Genomic DNA, 19,140 nt, shown 5'->3' with positions numbered 1-19,140 from the left:
CTAGATGTTTGTGTCTGTAGTGAATTATAGTATAAATTGACATCAAATTTCATTGCTAAATATTAAGATACTTAGGGTTTTAAATGCTACATATGAGAATTAAAGTGATTATTTAAATGTCTCCAAATGACAGAGTTTCACCTGGGCATGGCCTATAATGTCAATATTCGAGAGAGTGAGGCAGGAGGATCACTGTGATCCTCTTGGGCCAGCATGGGCTACATAAGTGAGTTTAAGGGTAGGCTTCACAACACTCAGTGAGACCCTGCCTCAAAAAAAAAAAATTTATAAGGAATTATTTGACTTTTTGGAATGTGAACATATATAGTAGAACCATTAAGAGTACATTTTAAAATTATATTTCATCTTAATTATAAGGTAATTATATGCAATCTAATTATAATTTTATTTTAATTGTACAGTTTACGGTTATTTTCTGGTTTTAAGAATGCTGTGACATGCCAGGCATGGTGGTGCATGCCTGTAATGCTGGTAGTTGGAAGGCTGAGGGAGGTGGATTACTGGTAGTTGAAGGCCAGCCTAGGCTACATAATGAATTCAAGGCCAGTATGAACTACATAGTGACACCATGCATCAAAAAACAAATCAAAGGAAAAGAATGCTATGAATGGCAATTCAGATGTCCAGGCCTAGAAGCTGAGGACTAATTTATTGTTTTTATCTTTTAAAATTTCTTTTTTCTGATTTGGAGGAAAATGGATGTACCTTGACACTACAATGCTAAGTAAAATAAATCAGACACAGAAGGTTAAATGTGTTTGGTTTCTTTTATGAGAAACCAAAGTAAAATGAGCTAAAGATGATAGGAAACCAGGTGTGGTGGTGCATACCTGTAATTCCAGCACTCCAGAGGCGGAGGGAGGAGGTCACTTCAAATTCAAGTCCAGCCTGGGATGCATAGTGAGTTCAGGGCCATCTTGGACCACATAGCAAGATCTTATCTCCATAAAATCAAAGGGAAAAAAATAGGAAGTGGGGAAGGAGAACTTTTGCAGCTGGAAAGGGACCTGGGGGAGGAAAAGGGGAGGGAGGGACAGGAGGGAAGAGGAAGTCAAAAGGGTTAAGATGAAAGAAGGTATGTACCAACTTTCTAGGATGAGTATGTTTATTATGTATCATAAACACGTTATGGATAAAAAATAAATTAGAAAGACCAAAAAAACTGCCTCTGTCTGGGTTGGGAATGTAGTTGGTGGTTGGGTGTTTGCCTAGTGTGTATGAGCCCTTGGGTTTGATCTCCAACACTGCAAAGAAAAAACTTCTGTTATACTTTATTAAAATGGGATACCCATAATAAGCATTAGGAAAGACAGGACTTTAAAGTTTGGCCCCTTCTTATATACAGTAAGTCCCTGACTTAGGAGTGGGTTCCAACCTAGATATTTCCTAAGTCAGATTTGTTTGTAAGTCTTTTATACCTTTAACACAAATATACATGCAAAAAAAAAAAAAAAGAGCCAAACACAAAACTACTGTAACCCTTGATCCAGCCTCAGTTATTTCATTTTTGTTTCCATGGTTACTACTTTGGGCTCCCTCTGCTCCTGCACAGCTGGGCTCGACTGAGCACTGTACTCCCGAGCACTCTCAGCCTGCACCTCAACACACAAACGCACAACTGCGACAGCTATGTCCACCATGTTTGGCACCTGTGAGCCCCATACTTGTCTTGTGAGAGTTTGCAGCTCGGGTGTTGGTAAATCAGGGACTTACTATAAGCACTTTGTTTTTCAACCTCTAAGACTATTACTGATTCTATTTCCATACCACACTCATCAGCATCTCTAGGTAGTCAGTCAACTAAGGTATCTGTTCTGTATGTCGGTTGAGGGATACTGCATAGAGATATTAATTTGTAACAGGTCATATGGCTCCTGAGTAGTTGTAAATTGGTAGTAAGTTTAGTCAAATCCGAACACAACACATTTGAACCAATGACCTTGAAGAGTGGACTTGACTTCATTATCAGATACCTCCCCCGTTACCAGGGATTGAACCCTGGAGGGCTGTACCACTGAGCTACATCTCCACCCTTTTTATTTTCTGAGCTAGTCTCACTAAGCGCCCCAGGCTGGCCTTCAATTTGAGATTCTCCTGCTGCAACTTTCTGAGTGGCCGGTTTACAGGTGTGAACCACCATGCCAGTAATTGGTTCTTCACGCACATCTACCCACGTGGGGCTGCCTCGCCAAATTAACGAAAGGGGTTTTCATTTGAACCAGAGAATTCTGTTTTTGTATTCTGTGCTCTGCAAAGGAAGATTTAGTATAAGTGTCAGATTCTTGGGGAACTGACTAGCCCCAGAGGAAGATAAACTTCATTTTACTGAAGCAGCCAGAAAAGAAATGGTAAATTGGACCTCATCAAGATAAAAATATTTCTGTGTCAAAGCACACTGTCAAGTGAAAAGACAACCCACACAATACAAGATGGAAGAAAATATTTAGAAGTCATAGATAATAAGCATTCAGTATCCAGAACACATAAAGAATTTGTACAGCTCAACAAAACCAGCAAGCCAGCTAGAAAACAGCCAGATATCTAAACATTTCTCCAGAGAAGGTAAATAACTCATTAAAAGTAAGGAACAGAATGCAGAGTTGACAAAGTTATATGGTGGGAAAGGCTCACGTAATGAGTGTAGATGAAAAGGAGTAGTCAGAATAGTAAACTGAGAGATACGGAGCTAATTTTTTAACATACTGGGGAATGAACTGGGCCTTCAGACTGAACTATATCCCCAGCCCTTTATAAATGTATTGTTGTTTAAGGCAGGGTCTTAGAAGATTACTAAACTGCCCAGGCTGGGCTTAAACTTGCAGTCCTTGGCCTCAGCCTCCTAGAGTAATGGGACTAGGGGTATATGCCACTACGCTGGACTACTTTCCTTCTTTTTAAATCAGATTGTCTTTCTTTTGCTGTTATGTTTTTGCTATTGAATTATATTGTGTGTTGTCTTAGTAACTTTTCTTACTGCTAGAACAAAATACTCAAAAGAGGTTTCTTTTGGCTCATCTTTCAGACTACAGTTGGCTTGCTCCATAGTAGGACAGCTAAGCAAAGGGACACAGTAGAGGAAAACTGCTCCCTTCATGGTAGCCAGGAAACAGGGTCATGGGAGGAGCCAGGAAGGTGATAAAACTTTCCAGGCCACGCACTTGGTAACCTGCCCCTTCTGACCAAACCCCAGCTGACAGCATGTCAATTGCAACCACAAGGTCCAGTTGCCTTCCAAAAGCCCCAACTTGGAGCACATGGGGCTTTGAGGGACATCCAGATATAAGCCCTAACCTATGTTTTGGATAATAATCCTCTTACAGTTTTTGCCAGCCTATTGGACTGAAACCTTTATAAACTGTGAGCTAAAGAAACCTTTCCTCCCTTAACTTTGGGCATTGGGTATTTTGTTTCATCAGTAAGCAAAGTACCTAATACAAATCCTGTATCAGATATTTTCTTGCATTCCATAGGTTGCCTTTCATTTTGGTGTTTCAGTTGTGTCTAGCAGCTTTTTAGTTTAAAGTACTCCCACTGGTTTATTTTTGCTTTTGTTGCTTGTTTATTTGATGCTATATCCAAGATATTGCCAACAACAATGTCAAGGAATTTTATTCCCTGTTTTCTTCTAGGAGTTTTGCAGTTTCAAAATAAATTTTTAATGCATTTTGAATAATTTTGTGAATGGTATAAGATGGAGTTCAGTTTCATTCCTTTGCATGTGGATAACCAGTTTTCCCATCACCATTTATTGGAGAGATGTTCATTTTCCCATTGTCTTCTTGTTGGCATTGGCAAACATTAGTTGACCATACTTGTATGTCTGTTGTCTATTTACTATACTGTTTGATTACTATAGCTTTGTAATATAGTTTGAAATCAGGATATCTCCAGCTTTGTTGCACTTTCTCAAAACTGCTTTAGTTGTTCAGGATTATTTGTGAGATTCTGAATTTTGGGAATTTTCTTTTTCGATAAAAAATACTATTGGAATTTCAATAGGGATTATACTGAATCAATAGATGAAAACCTTTAAAACACCTTATGGAGGGACACAGAGGAAGACTTCTAACTACTAGAAAGGTATTCTGTCTTGACCAGCTATCTAGAACAAAAACCATTATTTTTTTACCTTATTTTCTAAAAATAAATTCCATATGGAGCAAAGGTACAACAAAAGTGAAGCTATACTATGGAAAACAGCATAATGATTCTTCAAAATCATATATAGAGTTACCATTTGACTTAGCAATTGCATTGCTATATGTACATCTAAAATAATTAAAAGTATTTATAGCGGTATCTTGGAAACATTTGTATACTCATATTCCTAGCAGCATTACTCAGAGTAGCCAAAACATGGAGGCAACATCTGGGAGGCAATACCACACATGAAATAAGGCAGCCACAAAGAGACAGCTACAGTATGATCCCATTTTTATAAGTTATCTATTGTAGTCATAAAAACTAACCTGGTATGGATGCACATTTGTAATCTTAGCACTTGAGAAGCTGAGTAGGAGGATCATTAGTGGACTTCAAGGCCAGCTTGGACTACGTATCGAGACTGTCTAAAAAACACACAAGCAAAAGATGAAGAAGTGAAGTGAACAGTGTATATCAGTAGGGAAGGGAGGGAAAAAGGAGAGTTGCTACTTAATGGGTGAAGTATTTCAGTATTTCAGTTTTGCAAGATGAAAAAGCTTTGGAGGGTGGTTGCACAGTAATGTAACTATGAGAAAAAATAATGTGACTATGCTTAATACTTTTGAACCATACACTTAAAGATTGTTGAGAGAGTAAATTTCATGTTATGTCTGTTTACCACAATTAAATATTTAAAAATTGAAGCCATAAAAACAGAAGAAAACAGGACAGTTGTTTTTTTTGTTCGCTCAAAATGAGGGTAGATCTTCTAAGCACAAAACAAAGGCCTGAATATAAAATATAAGACACTGATAACATTTCATTATATAAAACAATGTTTAAAATTCTAAATAGTATAACAAGAGAAAGTGGGTATGAAATATATGGAAATTCATATTATCTTCATAGATCTTTTGTTAATCTAAAGTTATTCTAAAAGCTCTAAATATATTAAATTTGCATGGTCAGAAATCCAGACATTATAATCAAACAAAAATACTTACAGTGCTCAAATAGGTTCAGCATTTCTTTTAGCATATAAGGAACTACAAACCATGAAGAAAAGAATCACACAGTAGAAAAATAGCAAAGGGCATAAATAGAAAAGGAAATATCAGTGGTTTTTATACAATATCAGAGAAATGGAAGTTTATAATATATGCATGTATCACCATTTTGCAGCCTCTGATAACTCAGTGGAAGTACACTTTTATCAGTAGTTGTGGTCACCAGGATTCTAAAATGACTACTGAAATACCCACCCTGTTACGTACACAGGTTGCAGAGTATCCCCAGGACTGGAGTCTCTCTGATTGCAGTCCCTGGTTAGGGTGCATCACACAGCACTGTTGACCTTAGGGGAGCTGTGCTTGACTCTGGGTGGACCTGACCTAGTCACATGAGCTCTCTGGTAGCAGTTCTTTACAACTGGTTGAGAAGTGAAATTTAGAAACTTTGCAGCACTTGAAGGATTTGTTGCACCATTGTAGGCAGAGCCACAAGTCAAGAAATGTGGTAGACCCCAGGAAGAGCTAGCAGAGAACAGAATCTCAGTACTTCCCAAAAAACCAAATTTGGCTGCAAGAAGGAGCTTGGGGGAAGATCCCACCCTTACCCCCACCACCCAGGACTTCAGATGAAAGCAAACCATACTGACATTGTTGGTTTTGGGTTTATCCTGAGCAGAGAACATAACCTGATTTCTGAACGACAGACTAAGAAATAACAGTGGCTTTTAAATTTTATTTTTAGGTGCTTAGCTCAGTAGCAAAGCTAAGTAGTGGCCATTTGGGCCTGGATTTCATTTAGCAGTACAAACAAGGTTCATCATATATATTGTAGCATATATCACTATTGCATTTCTTTACCCATTTGCTATTGATAGACATACAGATTATTTCCACTTTCTTGGCTATTATGAATAGTACTTTGAATATTCTTGCACAAATTTTGGTGCAACCAATTTTCAATTCTCTTAGGTTTGAAATTCCTCTTTGAGAGGTATTGCTGGGCACTTTGATACCTTTTGATGAACTTTTTGTTTTTTTAGTGCTGGGAATCCAACTCTGGCGTTACACATGCTAAGCACACATTCTGTCACCAAACTTTCCCTCCAGCCTCAAACATTAAGTGGCCAAGTGTGTGATAATTTCCACAATGGAAAAGTAAAAGAGCCAAAGAAAAATAAGCAGAAAGTACATGCTCTCTGATGGAAGAACAGACCATCACTTGTGAAGTAGTACTGCAAAAACCAGAAATCTAAATTGGATCAAGACTTTAGCCTGGAGCCGGCTACCATTTTACATGGGGTACAACCAGCAAATATATCATACAGATATATCATACATTCCAGGCAGAAAAACAAATCATAGCTATACTTTAATATAATTTTATGTAAAGAATTGGTTAAACAAATGTTGAACTGAAGAAGTAAAAAGTGAGGAAACATGGAGAAGTAAATTCCATATTTAGTGTTTAATAAACAAAGAAAAGAAGTTGTTACTGAAACCTACAAGGTTGGAGGAGGGACCCCACACAGCTCAGACCCAGGTTTAAGTACCATCTGCTGGTACTAATCCCTCTGAGGAGAGAGGCATGTGGAAGCTGGCTTGAAGGAGCAGAAAGCTCAAGCTTAGAACCAGTTCCCCTTGACAGAAGGCCATGGCTGGAAGACAGAGACAGGAACAACAGGGAGATGGGAGCAGCAGAAATCCCCTCTCAGCTCTCCTCATCTCCTAGTACCTTGCAGGTTTTCTGTTGGAAGAGTCTAGCTGAAGGGAAACATAATTTGCAAAGTCAGTGATCACACAGTTTGAGCATCACAAATGGCTGAAAGATTATGGCTTAATAGGTGGAACATTGATCAGCTCCATTCCAGAATTCAGCTAATACACTATAAGAAAAGAAAGAATGATGGTGGGAGATGTATCAGTGAACAGACATGGCAACCAACTATAATACATTTATTATATTTGTTCAGCCATACCAAATACTGGATATTTGAGTTGGATACTAAACAGTAAAGAGGTAATACTAATTTTTGTAGAAATGAGACAAATTTCAGGGTTTTGTGTCTTTGTTTTGTTGAGTCCTTCAAAATTACTTACAGGTGAAATATATAATGTCTGGAATTGGCTTTAAAATTGGTTTGAGGAAGAGTGGAAGCAATACTGAGATAAGATTGACCATGAATTGATAGGCATAGAGGGCTGCTTGTACTGTAGTATCTACACTGTATCTGTTCACAGGTCTTCATAATTGAAAGTTTTCAAAGGTGAAGACAATTCCACTGACAAACTTTATTAGATTAATAAAGCTTTTCATTGCTCCCTCACACACTGTTTAGAAAACTACTTGGAAAGAGTGTTAACATTTGGACAATAGCTCTTAAGAATTAAAAACCATGTACCGTTGATGCCACAATTCCCATTCTAGAAATGATTCATACATATAAATAAAGACATTTGTACATGAGGTTTTATTGCAGCTAAAATGTTTGGAAATCTAAATGTCCAATAGGAAGGGGACAGTTTTAATGAATTATGATTAATCATATTATAAAACACTACTCAAGTATTAAGGGACAAAGCAGTTCCAGAATATTCTCCAAGTAAGGAAGCAAGGTAAAACCAGTGCTTATAATATCTCATCATTTGTGTTATACTTAAATGTACCTATGTCATCCAGAAACTACCAGTACTAGTGAACTCAGACAGAATACTAGATTAATTAACAGTTCAAGGATAGAAGGGAGCCTTTATTTTTCAATGAAAGAATAATAACCATGGGAACAGATAAATGATTTCTACATGAAACTGTTGAGAACAACTTTTTGCAGAATAAAGATTAAAGCTTAGTACTGCTTTCATCCAACAAAGAAAACATATTAACAGATTAAATATAATATTACTGTGAGAGATATAAAGTGAACTCACTGACAAGTGGAGGTATTATCATTTTTTTTAGGTGGTGATAATGGACTGGATGGGTTAGGAGGACCAGGTGTACAACTAGGAAGTCCTGATAAGAAAAAACGAAAGGCAAATACACAGGTAAATGGACATTTTCTTAGGAATAATTGGGCCAGTAAGGGAAATTTAAATTTGGTTGTGGGTTTTGTTTCTTGTCCTAATTGAGAACTTAATTAATAATGAATTCTGCAGTGATTAGTTGTTTAGTCTGCAGCCAGTGGCTATTTTGAACAGTAAGCCTTAAGTAGATAATACAAGAAGAAAGTATAAACAGGCAAGTTAAACTGTTTGTTCTGAAGTCTAATTGAAAGGTTTTTTATAAATGTGTATAGTCCTATTAAAAGATATAAAGATATGTGGGAACAATTTTAATCTAAAGTAACGTTCTGCATTATAACTCATGAGCCATGAGGCAGTCCTGATGGAGGCACCCTGTCCTAACTTGTAGCTATAATAAATGCTGCACACTGGCATTCATGGCTTTATCATCTGTAAATACGAAGCATCCTTTTGATGCTAACGACTATGGGTAAACTGCAACAAAATAATGTTTATTGTTGAAACCAAAGCAAAAAATAAAAAAAGACTATGGGTAAATATGATATTTGTGCAAATTAGTTTTCTCCTTTTGGTTGTTGTTTAACTTGCAGTGTGATTAAAACTGGCAGTTTATCTTTACAATGTGAGGACAACCTGGGTGCGGTGGTGCACAACTGTAAACCCAGCACTCAGGACGCTGAGGTGGGAGGATTGCTGCAAGTTTGAGGCCAGCCTGGACTACATAGTGAGTTCAAGGACAGCCGGAACGATGTAGCAAGACAGCTTCTCAAAAAACCAAAACCAAAAAAATACAATGTGAGGCCAACAGCTTAGTGTTTGGGAATACTCTAAAATTTGGATCTTGTATATTGTTTTATGTACAATATACTTAATGTATAATAATATTGTGTATTAATTTATGACTTTGAAGCTTAGAAGTTATTTTTAGTTAAAATGCTCTAATATTTTAAATGAGTCCATTTACAGGCAACGATACTATGAAAATTACAATAATGGAGCTTCTTTTGAAAGTTAAATACTTGTACAGTTTGAAGTAACAATGGATTTGAGGTCAGAAAAGCATACCTTACTTTCTTTTTTAAATGAAAGACAAGGGTTTTTTATCGTTAAGTAATACATATTTTATCTCTAAGTATAGCTGAATATAAACATTAATTGTAATTGAACAATGAAGAGATTAAATTTTCTGAACAACATAAGAGAAATTGGACTAAAACCAAATTCATTGATGTTAAGAAAACAGGACAAGTATAACAACTTCTCTGATCAAGAATAGGTGTCACCCTTCACATTCTCTTTCCAGGGCCCTTCTTTCCTTCCGTTGTCTGAGTATGCTCCACCACCGAACCCAAACTCTGACCATCTAGTGGCTGCTAATCCATTTGATGACAACTATAATACCATTTCCTACAAACCACTGCCTTCCTCAAATCCGTATCTTGGCCCTGGTTACCCTGCCTTTGGAGGGTATAGCACATTCAGAATGCCGCCTCATGGCCCCCCGAGAATGTCTTCCCCTTACTGCAGCCCTTACTCACTCAGGACTCAGCCACACCCATTTCCTCAGAACCCGCTGGGCATGGGTTTCAATCGACCTCATGCTTTTAACTTTGGGCCACATGATAATTCAAGTTTTGGAAACTCATCTTACAATAATGTACTAAATCAGAATGTTAGTATGCCTAATCAACATTTTAGACAAAACCCTAGTGAAAACTTTGGTCAGATTCCTCCACAAAATGCTAGCCAAGTATCTAACCCTGATTTGGCATCTAATTTTGTTCCTGGAAATAACTCAAACTTCGCTTCTCCATTAGAATCTAATCATTCTTTTATTCTGCCCCCAAACACTTTTGGTCAAGCAAAAGCCCCACCTCCAAAACAAGACTTTAGTCAAGGAACAACCAAAAACACTAATCAAAATTCATCTGCTCATCCACCTCACTTAAATTTGGATGACACAGTGAACCAGAGTAACACTGAATTAAAAAATGTTAATCGAAACAATGTTGTAAATCAAGAGAGTAGCCGTTCAAGCAGCACTGAAACTGCAAATAACAGCCATGCAAATGGGACACAGAATAAGCCACCACAGTCTAGAGGTGGGGCCGATGTGGGCCCCACTGAGAAAAGCAATAAATCTTCGCTGCACCCCAGCCGCCATGGCCACTCGTCCTCTGACCCGGTGTACCCTTGCGGGATCTGCACAAATGAAGTGAACGACGACCAGGATGCCATCTTATGTGAGGCCTCTTGTCAGAAGTGGTTCCATCGGATCTGCACGGGAATGACGGAGACAGCTTACGGCCTGCTGACTGCAGAGGCGTCTGCAGTGTGGGGCTGTGACACCTGCATGGCTGACAAGGACGTCCAGCTGATGCGCACCAGAGAGACCCTGGGGCCCCCCGCCGTGGGCAGTGATGCTTGATCACAGGCATGGACCCATGTGGTGTTTTTCTGCCTGTGTATTACAGACGTTTGGTGCCCAGATTTTAGTATTTTACATTATTTTTTAAAGTAACATAAAAAACATTATTTATCATTTAGTTTTTTATTAATATTCTACTTCATTAGTAGTTCAGGTTTTGTATTGTCTTCGTTGGCTATTGTAAATGAGAAAAATGTATGTGGGTGTGCTTTGGAAACATTTATAAATAGATGTTAGTTGTTATTTATCTTAAAAGCCTCTTGAAGCTTCAAAATAATATATAACAATTACAGGCCAGTGTTAACTTCTTAAAGTTAGAATCACTGAAAATTGTATATTTCAGTAATGACTTTTGGCCATAGCACATTACACATTTAGTTCACAAAGTCTTTCAAAGATGCATTTGACATATTTTCCAAACATAATATATGTGTCTGTAGCACAGCATATATATCAGTGGATTTTTAAAAAATAATACAGTGTGCTCTTCCACTAGGGTCTTTAAAATTAGTGACTTTCATACTTTCAGGTAAGTCTTCCCAGTGTATCAACACAAATATGAGGTAGAAACAGATTGTAGCATAAAGCGGATTTTCAGTAAGTTCTTGCTTATTAACTTATGGATTGTACCACATGAAATTGCTAATATTAGATCAATTGAAAATTGACTACAGTAAGTAAAGTTGACATAAAGCATGTTTCTAGTTGAATTATTTAGAATTATAATAACATTATGTTCTTAATTTTTCTTTACTCCATGTTACTGTTTTCCAGAGAAATAACTAACACAGTGTTCTCAGAAGAATTGCAAACATTTTCATTTATATGATTTATAACTGGGACATACTGCAAATGAGGAAAGTCTTAGCGGGCTCTGCTAGCAAAAGAGCTACTCAGTAGTAGTGTGAAAAATCTTGGTCTGAGGATCTGAATTTCTAAAGTAAACTTCAGAGAACATCAAAATCCCATTTTAGACAGATGGCTAATTAACAGCCAAGATGAAAGCTAACTTTGAAAACCTTGCTGCAGGCTTCAGAATTTCTCCTGTTACTGGTGAAAGTCTGAAAATGGACCAGAAAGTACACCATCAGAGAACACAGACGAAAGTGTGCTCAGTAAAATTCAAAACAGCAGAAGCTCATTTGTAGCGCAGACCATAACCTGTGGCCAAATAACAAAAAAGAAGAAGCTACTGTGTGACAGCCGACAGCAAGCCCCACAGTGGTTGGATGCTGATGAAGCTCTGTAATAGTGCACTGCTCCAGTCACCAGGACCAGAAGTTCTGAAGGCTGTGGCAATCTGTTAAAGAGATAATTAATACAGGGCAAACTTGGGGGAGCAATGACAGTAGCAGCATGTTTTTAAAAATTTAAATTGCATATGTACAGTTTCGTTCATGAACATCTTTTGGTTGACAAACACAAATCCATACTTTAACAGGACAGGACTTCACCTCATGTCGCAAGCCACTCAAGCAAAGCCTGGACTGTGAGGTTCTATCACATCCGTCATAGCTACTGGAGCTTTAGCTAAAGAATTACCATCTTGGGGCCTGGAGATTTAGCTCAGTGGCATAAGCGCCTGCCTTGCAAGCAGGCAGTCATGAGTTTGATCCCTAGTACCGATAAAAAGGAAAAAGACAAGAAAAAAAAAAAAAAAAGAACTACCATCTTTTTTATCCTTGGAGCTTTTTCTAAGAAACAACACAGCTGGGCGTGGTGATACACGTCTGTAATCCCAGCACTCAGGAGACTAAGGCAGGAGGCTCACCACAAGTTCAAGGCCAGCCTACAGTACATAGGGAGTTCAAGACCAGCAGCTTGAACTACATAATGAGCCCCTCTCTCTCAAAAAAAGAAAAAAAAAGGGAACACACTTCACAACTGAGAAGCAGTAACTGGAGGATTTGAACAGTTTATACAGTAGAAAAATAATTTTATGAAAATTAAATATTTAATATCAGAAAAATGCTGATCCACATTTTGATTGAATAAAACTTTTTAATGGTTTTTTTACTTACAAAATAGCAATTTCATATGGTACAAGGTAATTCAAGATTTTCTTCATTCATTCTTGACTAGAGGTGTGTACAAAGGTATTTCTAGTAGTTGTATGTGTGTATCATTATTATTTTAAGAAATGAAATGCTACAAACTTCAACACCAGGTATTCCTTTGTCTGAAGGTATTACCAGTTGAAGCAGATTATGATGCAGTATTTTGGACTGTCTCTCACATCGATGGTCTTTAGAACATACTTGAAGATTGATCATATTGTGCTTACATTGTATAAGTAAGGATCTACCTAGTCTTGTTTTGTTTTTTTGAAATTCCTTTGAGTGTTGCATGCTATAAACCTACTCCTAGTGTCAGAACATAGCTTTTTAAGACTCTGCATAGAACTAGGTTTTGTTTTTTGTGGTGCAGGGGATTGAGCCCATGGCATTCCGAGGCCACACACTCTACCAACACGATGTATCTCCGCCCACAGCTGGATGTTTGGAGCTCACACCTACAGGGCGGTACTGAGCTGTGCTCATCGTTGATGTTGATTTTATGCAGTTAAGCCCTTTATTGCTTATAGTTTCGGTAATTAGCTGTTTTCATTAAAAAACGAAATGGCCTCTCAAGACAGTCTAAAGATATTTGATTTATAAAGTGATTCTTTCATTTTCGAGTCTCAAGCAATTGTCTATTTAAAACACACAGGCCAGTGACTATTTATTCAAGTGTTTAGGTTTTCAAATCCCCTTATGTAAATAAGAAGTTTTAAATATTCTAAAGAAAAGCACGGCTGAGTCTCACATGAGTCACAGCTAAACTACAGTCATACCTACCAAATGTTTGCATGTGTTTAAATTAATTTTCTTACTACTTCCACACTTGTCCAGAGTTACATAGATACTTTTGGGTAAAAAAAGTGAACTGTGAGTATGGCCAGAACATTGGCCTTGTTTCACCCAAACAAGACTGTTACGCAAATCGATAGGGCATTTTTAGGAAAAGCAATGAGCTGCCCTCAACTTTAATAGTTTTTAGTCATGGAAAGAAATATATGTAGGGTTAGATTTTGGGGGGGACTCTACTTTTCCTGCACTCAAAGGCCTCATCTCATGCACACCTATGTACAAGGACACACACACTGTTGAGTAGGAAAGCTGATTTCCTCCTATGTTCCCAGATTGTGCTGCAGTTCAGCCCATTACCGTCTAGGCTCATGGGCCGAGGCCTGGTGACTGGTGAATTTGCTCACCTGGATTCCTGGTGCGTATGCTGCTAGAGGATACTGGATGCACTAAAGCTGAGAGGGCTTAGTTTGTAAAGGAAGTTGTTCTTCGGAAGAGTACTGAGATTTCTGATCAGTATTTTCCTATTGAATGAAATACTTTACAGTACTGCTAGTATGATTCTTGTTATTCATAAGAGGAGGTTATACACATGAAACTGAAGATTTTTCTTGGGCTAGTGCTTATGCCTTATAAATAAGCACAATATAAAAAAAATCCGTATTGGGCTTTTTTTTGGTGGTTTTTTGTTTGTTTGTTTGTTTGTTTGAGTTTTTTTAAGACTCCCAACTGAGCCTAGTGGTAGAAAGTAAAATACAGCATGTCACTATAAAATCTGCTGACCTTAATCATCCGCATAAAACAAGTATCAAGAGTCTTCATAAGACTGTGTCTTTCAGACTTAAGTGTCTTGAACAAATTAAAGTGTTAGTGCTTACTATTCAGCATACTAGTTGTATTTAACAGTAAAAAATATAAACAATTTTTCTAACAATGATTGTGAAAAAAGGAGTTCTAATATGTTTTGGATTTCTTTTTTCCAGTATATAGAGGTTTCATATGCATGAACATTTGTGCTGTTTTAAAGGTTTTAATTTAAAAAGTTGAAAGCATCCAGGCTCCCAAAGTCCATTTGTAAATAGTGGCTTGGATCTCAATATAAAATGATTAGATTCTTAGGGAAGCTCATAAAGGCTTGTTTAAACTGTAGTGTAGTCAACTGTTGTTATCACACTAAATTCTTAGTGTTCTTTAGTGAGCCAGTCAGTGTAAAAGAAGCAGAAATTTTTCCTTGACATGATTAAGAAGGTTAAGTTCTTAATGTGGTTTATTTCTCAGTTGCTCTATTACCATCTAAATTTTCTAGTGGAATGCTGTATAAACAGACTTGGCTTTTCCCCTCTGAGAACCTATGTGCCTCAAAATTTCCCATCTTTCCTCTGATCAGAAATTCTGAGCTGGGTGTGGTGGCACACACCTGTAATCTCAGTGTGGGGGGGGGGTGAGGCAGGAGAATCACTGTGAGTTTGAAGACAGCCTGAGCTACATAGTGAGACACTTGTCTCAAAAAAAACTTTTAAAAATTCTGTTTCTTGGGGCTGGGGCTTTAGCTCAGCGGCATAAGCACCTGCCTTGCAAGCAGGCAGTAGTGAGTTCGATCCCTGGTACCAAAAAAAAAAAAAAAAAAAATCTGTTTCCTGCATGATGTCAGTTGGCTAGATTTTGAAAGAAAAGTATTTTTTCTGCTGAAATATGAAGTTAGCAGAGAAAATGACAATAAATTTTCTTTTTAAAAAAAGGATCTTCGGGGGCTGGGGATTTAGCTCAGCGGCATAAGCACCTGCCTTGCAAGCAGGTGGTCATGAGTTTGATCCCCGGTACCGATAAAAAAAAAAAAGGATCTTCAGAATGAGTCTTTAACATTTGACACTTTAGACAGTATGACCACAATTCACGTACCATAGGAAGCAATATTTTTAACAAATATGCTGGTACTGTCTTACCCTTCAATTGTTTGTGACTTTTCTTTTTTTACAGCCTGCTGTCTTCTAGTACTGTACTCAGAGATTTCCTTATTTCCAAATTTTAGTAACTTTTCCTTTCTCTTCCACTTAGCTTGTTGATCACTATAAAAGTCGCCTCTACATTTTCCAACTTCTTTTGGTACAGCAATGGGGGTTTGGCACATTCTGCAGGGAGGAGAGGAGGTATAGCATTAACTTCTGGCAAGACAGGAGATGGGGGATGGAGGGAGGAAGTGGCTCTCAGACACCACCATGCTTAATTACAAACTTAATGATGCCCAATGGAGAAGCTCTGTGTTGGTCGTATTTTATCAATTTACATTATTGGAACAATATTAAAATGTACTCACAATACCTGTGCTTTTCTTGTTCTATAGATGCGTAGATGATGTTGCTTGTTAAGATGTTATCTTTTATAAAAGAAAGTCCTGCTTCTTATCATGATGTATGTGACTTAAATGATTGTTTCATATTAAAACTATTTCCTCCTTATGTACTGTTTACATATACCTCCTTTTGGGATATTAGTTCAGTACTTTTATACAAATCTGAGTGTGTTCCACATTGGTGACATGTATTTTTGCAGTAATTTTTTTGTTTTGTTCTTAGAGCATGTCTAAAGTAATACATGCACTAGTGCTGTGGTCTGTGACAAAATTACTGTAATTCAAATTGGAAAATAAAATGTTTCCAGACTTTGTCCAACATTTATTCCTATGAGAAAGGAAATTACTATGTAATACTAATTATTTCTTATGCTGGTATGTTTTAAGCTACTCTATGAAGTATGTGAAACACCAATATTTATGGATTAGTAGATGGGGGCTGGGTATTTAGCTCAGCGGCATAAGAGCCTGCCTTGCAAGCAGGCAGTCGTGAGTTCAATCCCTGGTACCGATAAAGATGAAAAAAGACAAAAAAAAAAAAAAAAAAAGATGGTCTGATGTCTTTGAAATGTGAGAAAGAAGTAAAATTTGGTGTTAGCAATTCGTGACACTCATAGTAAATACTTATTTAAAATTTGATCTATTTACAGGTATACCTTACTAAAGAGTTATCTTAACTGACAGTGCATATTAGGACTTTTGAAAACCCATGCTAATATTATACAGCAGGCTTTGAATTTAAAGTAGATAGTTCTCAACCAAATAGTATCATTCACTCTGTCATAAGCAAATAATAATACAAATCTTCATTTATTAAGAAATGACTAAGATACTATAAAACTTAATTAGAATTTGTAGTCGTGATACAAGGTCTTGAATACTGTTTCCTTTGTACTATCTGATAAAAGGATTTGTTAATAAAAGTAATAATCAAGACTTGAAAGAAAAATTTAATTTTGAAGACAGTTTTAAATTTTTTTAGACTTTAGAGTCATTTAAGAACACTAGTTTAAAAGCATTCTTGTTTTGTCATTAAAACAAGTACCCAAGATTATTTTAATAGGTAATACTTGGCCAATGGAATTTGTATATTCGAAATTATATGCTTGAAAGAAAAAATACTTGTGAGTGCTTAAACTGAATATCTTTTAAATATTCATCTTTTTAGACTTTTATCAATTCACACTATTCTGAATAAAGTTTTACTACAGTGAGTATATTATAAAGTAAATGTGTACTTGTGTTATATTAATATTCTTATACTGCATCATATTTGGCATGGTGGTTGTGGTATATTTTATATTTTTGATTGTTGATAGGATATAGCAATAAATCTTAGTCAATATTTTTAAAAATACCAGATACTGTACCATGTCATAATCTGATTATAATTGACTTGAATACTCATATTTTCAGAGGTTTATTGTGTTAAAAATTTAGTGTTATATGTTGGTTTGCTTTTGTCTGATATTTTCACATAAAGTCTTTTGAAATTTGGTATAAACAAGTATTAATCTGAAATGACTCATGAACTACTTTATGGTAATATTTAAATGTGAGAAATTAGATCATCCCAGTGCTCGATTCAGCAGCACATATACTAAAGTTAAATCATCCCAAATTATTTATTTTTATAGTTTATATGAAATTACAATTTTAAAAGGAATAAAATTGGCTTTGTAATTGATAAAAATTGGATAATTTGTTTAAAAGTTCGAGTGTTAAATTAGTTACATACCTGACTCTGAAATAATTATAGAAATTACTACAAATAGTGGTCAGTTCTCCTTTTTTATTTGAGATAATTAACTCTTACCTGTTTCTCTCTTCTGCTCCTGTTCACTTTTCCCTAAACACTATGTTAGTATTTAAAATTGTTGTTTAATTTGTTTTCTGTGTTTTTGTTTTTTATTCTGAAATAGTAAGACAAGTAGAGGTTCTGTTGTTGAGACAGCCCATGTCATTGTTGGCCATTCTTTTCAGGGATGATGCTAATGTCATTTGTGCATTGTATAAAGAATGTCAGTATGTAGACCTACTATTGTAGAAATGATGTATGGCAGGCTTTCTTGACTATGTATTGCGAGTTTGTTTCCTTTAGAGTCTTTTAAATAAAGCTAGTTTTTAAAGACAAAAGGGCCTGCTTTTTAAAGTGTCTGATCTTCACCTGTTACCAGGACATACTAGTAGGTGTACTCATTGAGCTTCTTGGCTTTTGGTAGGATATGTTCAACAAAATATCAAACCAGTAAGTATTCTATAGTTTTCTAAGAATTTAATTTTATACTGAACAAACCAATAGGCCAGACCTTGCTATATACATGCTTTCTTCAAAATTTATACATAATATTGAGTCTTGTATTTCTTTATGAAATTGTGAACATGAAATGTATTTTGATTTTAACAAATTAGGACTTCAGTTCTGTTAACAGAAAATTAATAGAAGAGTCTACAAAGATCTAAAAAGTTTATTTGAAATAGCCATCAGGTGCCTTGAGTCTGCTCCATGAAAATAGGCTGTATAAAATGTGAACAAGTCAGTTGATGAAAACTTGGCATCATGGATAATATAGATGACATGAAGATACCAAATTGAAATATGAATGCACAAAAATTCAGTATATACTAATGGAATGAAAAACATAACTATCTTACCTGCCATAGGAAAAGAGAAAAGTATAGTCTTTGGATCCAGTATCATGAATTGATATGCTAAGTTGCTCCCACTGTTCCAAGATATTAGTAATATGAAAAGATAAAACTGGGTTTGAAACCAAGATAAAAGATGTCATGCACAACATTCTGGATTCAATCTGCAGCACAAGAATGAATAAAATACAATTGAATAGCATCTAGTATTGATGTTTTCACATAGTATGTAAAAAAAGTCAGCTGTGGTGGTCTATGCCTATACTCCCTGCACTTGGGGAGGCTAAGGCAGGATGATTTCAAGTTAGAGCCTAACCTGCACAAGTTACTTAGCAATGCCTGTTCTCGAAAAAGGGCTTGGGATATAGCTCAGTGAGAAAGCCCTGGGTTCAGTTCCCAGCACTGAAAAAATGAAAAATCAGGCATAAAGGAGGAAATTTAACACCAGTACTCATGAAGCTGAGGCAGGAGGGTCACCATGAGTTCAGAGTCAGCCTAAACTGCATGGTGAGATCCTGTCTTAAAAAACAAAACAAAATCAAAAAAGGAGGCAACTTCTGTATCACTTGAGAAACAAAGGTAAAATATAAAACCTACCTCCAGTTGATAGAGCTACAGTGATAAAAGTAGTTTTTTATTTTGCTGGGCACATACGACTTACCAAAACTAAGC

The 19,140-nt window shown here is 36.4% G+C and overlaps 2 protein-coding genes and 1 long non-coding RNA gene across 6 annotated transcripts in view; 2 read left to right on the top strand and 1 right to left on the bottom strand.

Moving 5' to 3' along the window:
- The window catches only part of LOC134476125 (uncharacterized), a 38,313-nt gene extending 33,479 nt beyond the window's left edge, over positions 1 to 4,834 (bottom strand). The window contains exon 1 of the long non-coding RNA XR_010047632.1: positions 4,491 to 4,834. This is a non-coding gene — a long non-coding RNA (uncharacterized LOC134476125). The remainder of the gene's footprint in view (positions 1 to 4,490) is intronic.
- Pygo1 (pygopus family PHD finger 1) overlaps positions 1 to 17,955 on the top strand; it is a 29,734-nt gene extending 11,779 nt beyond the window's left edge. Inside the window, exons 2-3 of the mRNA XM_003471793.4 lie at positions 8,131 to 8,216; positions 9,499 to 17,955. Coding sequence (XP_003471841.3) covers positions 8,131 to 8,216; positions 9,499 to 10,623 — 1,211 coding nt within the window. The 3' untranslated portion in view covers positions 10,624 to 17,955. The remainder of the gene's footprint in view (positions 1 to 8,130; positions 8,217 to 9,498) is intronic.
- Dnaaf4 (dynein axonemal assembly factor 4) overlaps positions 1 to 19,140 on the top strand; it is a 74,387-nt gene that overhangs the window by 11,754 nt on the left and 43,493 nt on the right. For 2 of the 4 annotated variants that reach the window (XM_063249173.1, XM_063249177.1), the window contains exon 2: positions 8,131 to 8,216. The exons of 1 other annotated variant lie outside the window; for it this stretch is intronic. The gene's annotated coding sequence lies outside the window, so the exon portion shown is untranslated. Of the gene's footprint in view, positions 1 to 8,128; positions 8,217 to 19,140 lie in introns of those variants that run through there. One more of the 4 variants, XM_063249193.1, reaches the window with a different exon arrangement.

The sequence above is a fragment of the Cavia porcellus genome, unplaced genomic scaffold (genome assembly GCF_034190915.1).
Source record: "Cavia porcellus strain 051 isolate PalLab524CR breed Dunkin Hartley unplaced genomic scaffold, mCavPor4.1 scaffold_1, whole genome shotgun sequence".
In the NCBI taxonomy this organism is placed as follows: domain Eukaryota; kingdom Metazoa; phylum Chordata; class Mammalia; order Rodentia; family Caviidae; genus Cavia; species Cavia porcellus.
This window is presented reverse-complemented; position numbering and strand designations above follow the sequence as displayed.